This window comes from Ranitomeya imitator, chromosome 2 (assembly GCF_032444005.1).
Source record: "Ranitomeya imitator isolate aRanImi1 chromosome 2, aRanImi1.pri, whole genome shotgun sequence".
NCBI lineage: Eukaryota > Metazoa > Chordata > Amphibia > Anura > Dendrobatidae > Ranitomeya > Ranitomeya imitator.
The window spans coordinates 39,571,715-39,579,566 of record NC_091283.1 but is presented as its reverse complement, the minus strand read 5'-3'; the positions used below and the strand labels follow the sequence as shown (position 1 = coordinate 39,579,566).

The 7,852-nt window shown below is 40.1% G+C and overlaps 1 protein-coding gene across 1 annotated transcript; it reads right to left on the bottom strand.

Annotated features, from left to right (window-relative positions):
• Positions 1 to 6,517: 6,517 nt before the first annotated feature.
• LOC138667159 (olfactory receptor 5V1-like) lies at positions 6,518 to 7,504 on the bottom strand. The gene has a single exon (XM_069755456.1). It carries the CDS (start codon positions 7,502 to 7,504, stop codon positions 6,563 to 6,565), a length of 942 nt encoding a protein of 313 aa, XP_069611557.1. The 3' UTR covers positions 6,518 to 6,562.
• Between the last annotated feature and the right edge of the window lie 348 nt (positions 7,505 to 7,852).

The following is a 7,852-nucleotide window of genomic DNA, read 5'->3' as shown; positions in this document are numbered from 1 at the left end:
AGGTAACTAACATTTGCTACTTTCAACACTTCCCTTCTTTCAAGTTTTTAATTATTATGCAATAAATAAAAGAGTTATGTCACACATAATAGCTAATAAATAAAATTTACCACATTTCTACTTTATATCAGCACAATTTTTAAAGCATATTTTTTTTGCTAAGAATTTATAAGTAAATTTACAAAAATTTACACATCACATTTGAAGTAACTTTGAGTGGCCTATATGACAGAAAATACCCAAAATGTGACGCCACTCTAAAAACCACACCTCTCAGGGTATTCAAAACCACATTCAAGAAATGTATTAACCCTTCAGGTATATCACAGGAATTAATGGAATGTGAAAGAAAAAAATGGACATTTACTTTTTTTCACACAAACTTTAATTAAGACTCACGCATTTTTATTTTCGCAAGGGTAACAGGAAAAATGGACCACAAAATTTGTTGTGCAATTTTGCCCTGAGCATGCCGATACTCCATAGATGGGGGAAAATCACTTGGATACATGGCAGAGCTCGGAAGAGAAGAAGTTTGACTTTTTGAATGTAAAATTTGCTGATATAATTAGAGGACACCATGTTGCGCTTGGATTGCCCCTGATGTGCCTAAACAGTGGAAACCGCCCACAAGTGACACCATTTTGGAAACTAGACCCCTCAGGGAACTTAGAGAATGTGTGGTGAGCACCTTAAACCACCAGGTGATACTATACATGAGTTTATAACATTGAGCTGTGAAAATAAAATAATTTTTTCCAGATAAATGTTTTTAGCTCCAAATTTTGCAATTTCATAAGAGTAATAGGAAAAATTGCAGCATACAATTTGTTGTGCAATTTCTCCTGAGTATGCCGATACCCCAAATGTAGGGGAAAACAACTGGGCTCGAAAGGGAAGAAGCACCAGCAGCATTTGACTACAAAATTTGTTGGAATAATTAGTAGACGCCATGTCACGTTTGGTGAGTCCCTGATGTGCCTAAACAGTAGAAACCCCCCACAAGTTGCAACATTTTGGAAACTGTACCCCTCAGGGAACTTATTTAGATGGGTGATAAGTACCATGAACCCCCAGTTGCTTCCCAGAAGTTTGTAATGTTGAGCCATGAAAATATAAAATTTTCCTACAAAAATGTTTTTTAACCCTAAATGTTGCATTTTTCACAAAGGTAACAGTAAGAAATGGACCCAAACATTTTTTTAACAATTTCTCCTGAGTATACTGATACCTCACATGTGGGGAAAAACTACTGTTTGGGCGCATGGCAAAGCGTCGTTTGACTTTGGGAGCTCAAAATTGGTTAGAATTAGCTGATGCCATGTCGCGTTTGGAGAGCCAATGATGTGCCTTAACAGTGGAAACCCCCCTAAAGTGACCCCATTTTAGAAACTATACCCCTCAGAGAATGTATCTAGATGTGTGGTGAGCATCTTGAATCCCCATGAACTTCACTAAAGTTTATAGCGTAGAGCTGCAAAAAAAGAAAAAATCACATTTTTCCACAAAAAATGTTAATTTAGCCCTAATTTTTTTATTTTCACAAGATTACAAGGAGAAAATGGAACACAAAATATGTTGTACAATTTCTCTTGAGTACTCAGAAACCCCATATGTAGGGGAAAACTGGCACACAGCAGGCCTCAGAAAGGAAGGAGTGATGTTTCGGAACGCAGACTTTGATATAATGGAGTGCGGGTGTCATGATGCGTTTAAAGAGGCCAAGATGTGCCTAAACAGTGGCAACCCCTCACAAGTGACACCATTTTGTAAATTAGACCACTTTTGCTTCACAAAAGTTCGCAACAGAGCCGCAAAAATAAAAACATCACATTTTTCTCACAAAAATTTTATTTTAGGTCCAATTTTTTACTTTCAAGAGGCTATCAGGACAAAATGGACTCCAAAAATGTGCAAATTCTCCTGAATACATCAAGGCACAGTGCAAAGCTCAGAAGGAAAAAAGTGCTATATTGGAGTTCAGATTGTGCGCGACTGGTTTGAGGGTGCCATATCACACTGGCAGAGCCTCTGAGGTGCAAAAACAGCAGAACCCCCATAAATGACCCCATTTTACAGAATACACTTTCTTAAGGCTAGCAGAACACACCGAATATAGGAAGGAAACAACAAGGTGCGTTTGCAGCCCGGGGTCCACCGTGCAGAGATATCTGCTACAAAGTAATTGCGGGACTATATAGCGGTATAAGCGAACTCTGTTAACTTCACAGAATTGCAAAGATATGAAAACGCTGTACTCAGTTAACCTCACAGAGGATTACAGCTACCTAACTGAGCAAAGGAAAGAGTGGTCATGCAGACAGCATAGCACACAAACAACTCCTCACCGGAGGTGCCGGTATTCACTGGGGGTTATTTCAGCCGGGCCCTGAATCCAAGCATACAAAACTCCTCACTGGAGGGGCGGGTATTCTAAGGGCTTATTTCAGCCAACCCTGACCACATGCAGACATGACCACCAAGCAGAAAAGCTCATAACATAGGTTGATACTAGCGCATGGCCGTGTGGCCATGCGAACCTTATCTAGCTGCAGCAGACCAGGACCTTCCTAGTGGTCCAATTGGAGCTGCTACAGGACCTGAGCTTGTGACCCCCGACCTCCAATGAGAGGTCCTCCCGTGGGCATGCTCAGTGTGTACAAAGCAGGACATAGTCCCAGAAAAGCCTGCTCGCCACTGACCAGTGCTGGCTACAAAAGCAAAGCCTGGAAAGGCAGCAGTAACCCCTTGCACAGTATCAGGCTGAGCGAGACGCTGGGACCGATGTCTCTGCTGAGCAGGCACCGCTGCGGCTGATGCAGAATGGGAGACCGCAGCAGACATGGCTCGAGAGTCCCCCTGTGCAGCGGTGAGAACTTGACCCCTAACACACTTCTCAATAAATTCATCTAGGGGTGCAGAAATCATATCGACATCCCAGGTGTGTCACAGAATGTTATACCATTGGGCAGTGAAGAAAAAATAATTACGTTTTTACCAACAAAATTTAGTTTTAGCCCCAGATTTTACATTTTCACAAGGGGAAATATGCAAAAATGGCACCAAAATGTGGCCTAAAATTTCAGCTGAATATAGACATACCCCATGTCTGGCTGTTCAGTCATCTAGCAAGATTCGGGAGAGACGGAGCACTATTTGCCTCCTTGAGAGCAGATTTACCTAGAATAGTTTGCACACTCCATTTACAGAACCCCTAACTGCTAAAGCAGAATCCCCCCCTCAAGTGACCCCATTTTGGAAATGATACCTGTTGGGAATTTATCTACAGGTACAGTGATGATTTTGACTCCATGGGTGTTTTCCAGAGACAAGAAGCAGTGGTGTTTGCTGAATGAAAATTGCAAACTGACATTGTAGTGCCTATATGTTGTAGTGCTCAGTACATTGTAGTACCCAGTACATTGTAGTGACTAGTGCATTGTTGTGACCAGTATGTTTTAGTGACCAATTAGGCGAGCTATCCCCTCTTCAGAAATTTGAAACATGTAGATGCTAAATTTGATCTAGGCATACTGTAGCTCAAAAGGGAGGGGGCATTTGGATTTGGGAGCGTAGAATTTGCTGAATTTCTTTTGGGGACGAGTAGTCATCTTGCTTTTCCAGAGCCTTTAAATACCAGTAATGTAAAATCACTCTATATTTATGATGACAGTCCTGAATGGAGACTTGCTTTTTTTGTGCATTGATTTGAAGCTTTTTTTGGGAACATTTTACATAACATCTGGGATCACATTTATCTTGTGCTCTATGCAGAGCACTTTGTTTGTGTTTTCCCATCTAAATCTCCAAGTGAGCTGATTCAGATAAAACTCCTCAAGGATCCATTTACTATAATGAGGCAACAGAGTTAAGGCCCTGTCACACATAGCGAGATCGCTAGCGAGATCTCTGCTGAGTCACAAGTTTTGTGACGCAACAGCGATCTCAGTAGCGATCTCGCTATGTGTGACACGTAGCAGCGATCAGGCCCCTGCTGTGAGATCGCTGGTCGTGTCAGAATGGCCTGGACCATTTTTTGATCGTTGAGGTCCCGCTGACATCGCTGAATCGGCGTGTGTGACGCCGATTCAGCGATGTCTTCGCTGGTAACCAGGGTAAACATCGGGTTACTAAGCGCAGGGCCGCGCTTAGTAACCCGATGTTTACCCTGGTTACCATCGTTAAAGTAAAAAAAACAAACGCTACATACTTACCTACCGCTGTCTGTCCCCGGCGCTGGGCTTCTCTGCTCTGGCTGTGAGCGGCGGGCAGCCGGAAAGCATAGCACAGCGGTGACGTCACCGCTCTGCTTTCCGGCCGCTGTGCTCACAGCCAGAGCAGAGAAGGCGTTCCCTCTGCTGGTTATTAAAATTATGCGGCAGCCCATGCAATTTTTTTAAATTATTTTTTCTTTAAAATTAACAGTTGCTGTTTGGTTCCAGCCTACGTATGTTCATTCTGTTAATGCTCCTACATAGGCTGGTGACAACGTATGTGTAGGTTTGTTTGTGTGTTTTTTTTTGTGTGTTTGTGTGTATGTTTGTGTTTATATATTGGCTCAGTAATGAGGGTGATGGACTGACACTGACTCACTTATCGTTGTAGCTGGTTGTTAGCTCCATGTAAAAACATTGCTGCCATTGTTGCTTTTGCTGTCAAACACGACGATACACGCCGACCTGACGACCAAATAAAGTTCTGGACTTCTAGCTCCGACCAGCGATGTCACAGCGGGATCCAGATCGCTGCGGCGTGTCAAACACAACGAGATCGCTATCCAGGACGCTGCAATGTCACGGATCGTTGTCGTTCTCGTTGTAAAGTTGCTGAGTGTGAAGGTACCTTTAGCCTAGAGCTAGGTGTCCATGACAGCTGCTGACACCAAGCACTAATTCCATTACCCTGATGCCACTGCATCAGCAAAAAAGGTGGTGTTGAGCCAAAAATTACATCACAAAATTTTTACAAAAAATATATTTAGCTAAAAAAACCTTCATTCCTGTACGAAAACTCATGCAAAAACGCATTCAAAAATGAGGCAAAAATGCAGTAAAAACATGGAAAAAGCACGCATTTTTGTAGCTGCAGTTCTCCTGCCAAGAGATGCAGAAACCTTGCAGAAATTTCTGCAAGAAAATACTTAATGTGCACACAAAGCCTTATTCTTCGGGTCAGTACAATTACAGCAATGCCACATTTATATATTTTTTTATGTTTTGACCCTTTTACACAATAAAAACTATTTTAAAGAAAAAATAATTAATTTTGCATCGCTTTACTCTGAGAGCTATAACTTTTGTATTTTTCTGCTGATTGAGCTGTATGGTGGTTTGTTTTTGTGGGACAATACGACGTTTTCAACTATACCATTCTTATTTACATTTGTCTTTTTAATCGCGTTTTAATCCATCATGTTTTGCTGCATTTCTTTACGGTGTCCACTGATGGGGTTAACTAGTGGGACATTTTTATCGGTCGGGTCATTCTGGATGCAGCGATACCAAACATTTACTTTTATTGCTTTTGTTTTCTCATTGTACTATTTATGAGTACAATATATTTTCATTTTTTTTTTATTATTTTGTGATTTTAAAAAAATATTTTTGCAACTTTTTTTAAAACTTTTTTCTTAGTCCCACTATGGGACTTTCACTGTTTGCAGCCTGATCACAGTTATAAGGCATATCAATGTATGAGCATTGCTATGCTCTATGACCTGTCAGCCTGTCTAACTATCTTGCTAATGCCTGGTGACCCGAATGTCATCATGATGACATCGGGTCACCATGGCAATGATTGGGCCCCTGCGATGATGTTGCGATGGCAACGATGGAAGGGCAGAGCGGTCTCCTGCCCTCTGCTTGCCTTCTAAATGATGCAATCGATATTGTGGGTGTCAACTCTCAGAATCAGCTGACACCGGGCGGTGATTGCATATGGACAGCCCCTGTGTATGCAAAAACGCCTGGACGTATCCATATGTCCAAGGTCGATAAGTCCAAAGTCATAAAGGTATTAAAGATTTATGCTTTTAATTTTGTAATTGTTTATTTTTTCCAGTGTTAGTTCCTTTTTCGGATCCCTTCGTATGTCTACCGTTTTGTAAGAGGGATTTGGAACACGCAGTTGCAGCACCTAAATCTAAGAATATTAGTGAACCAGAGGCTTTTGTCCATGAATTATTGGCTAAAATTCTTCTTGAATGCATCCAGTAGCTGGTGTCTGGCTATGCATCATGTTTACAGCAGGTGACAACAGCCAGAGGCACCCTACTAAGCTTAAAAGATGCTTGTGATGAAGAGGTTGAGTTATTCGGAAACTGTAGTTACCGGTAAAAGTGGCATTTTGTGCTGAGATAGGAGAAACCACTTATTAAGTTAGCTGTGTTGATCTCTTCTTTGATTTGTTTATTGCAAACAGCAGACACATTTTGATATTAAACCTTATTTTTAATGGAAGTTAAATAATTTGATAGCAACTTTAAAACAAGTACACGTCATTATTAATGACTGATTGTATACCAAGTGCTCCAAATAAATCTCAGAAGTCAAATTTTGAACTCTTACCGATTTGTTGGCATAGATCTCATCCTTTTTCGTAAAGCAGCTTTGACCTCTTTATTTTTTAAACTGTAGATCAATGGGTTTAGGATGGGTAAAGCTGCTGTGTTAAACAGAGACATAAGTTTGTTTGAGTCTAAGTTGACCAAGGGATGTGGCCTCAGGTACTGAATCGTAAGAGTGGTATAGAGGAGAATGACAACTGTGAGGTGAGAGGAACAAGTGTAGAAGGCTTTACGTCTGCTGGTGGTTGAGCGTATCTTCAATATTGTTGCAATAATGAAGACATAGGAAATAAATGTCATAAGAAATGGAGAAAAAGCCGAAATTCCTACTCCAAAAGTTAGTATGTAAAGGTCTAAGAAATGTTTATCACTGCAAGACAATATCAGCACCGGCATTAAATCACAGAAGAAATGGTTGACCATGGGTGACTTGTAACAAGAGAACTTCAGTAACTCTAAAAATGTGGGGATACTTTCTACTGTGCCCATTACCCAGCATAAGATGGCCAGTAGTGCACATATTCTACCATTCATTATCATGTGATAGCGCAAAGGGTTACATACAGCCACATATCGGTCGTAACCCATTACAGCCAGGATTAAAAGTTCCCCACACGTCATAGACAAAAATACGAAGATCTGCACTATACATCCAGGAACTGAGACAGTCTTATCTCCAGATAGGAAAGATATAAGAACATTATTCAGATTGTTCGTTGAGCAAATGATATCCAGAATGGAAAGGTTACAGAGGAAGAAATACATTGGGGTGTGAAGCTGAGGGTCTAGACTGACTAGAAGAAGAATTGTGAAGTTACAACCAAGAGTGAGAAGAAAAATGATAAAAACCAGAAGAAATATGATGACTTGTATCATAGAGTCATCAGAAATCCCAGAGATAATAAAATATTTTACTGCACTTATATTTGTGTGATCCATTACTTTAAAATTAAATGTTAATGGGAAAATAAGATTTTAAATTTAGAAAACATTAAAAAAAATATAAAATATATTGGAAATTAAATATTTTCCAAAAGGAATTGAAAAGTATAAAAAAAGAAATTCAAAGTAAAAACAGTGACACTAATAATTCTTCGGTCACATTTTTAACTCATCTAAGGTTTTTACTGAAGTGAGATGTTAAATACAAACAGCCAATCCTGAGAGAGTTTCTTCTGGGAGAGAAATACTCAAGTGTACACCAATTTCATCATTACAAAACATACATTTATTTTTTCAGAAACCACTTAATTTCCTGATATTTTTAGATGAAGTGTAAAGAAAGCA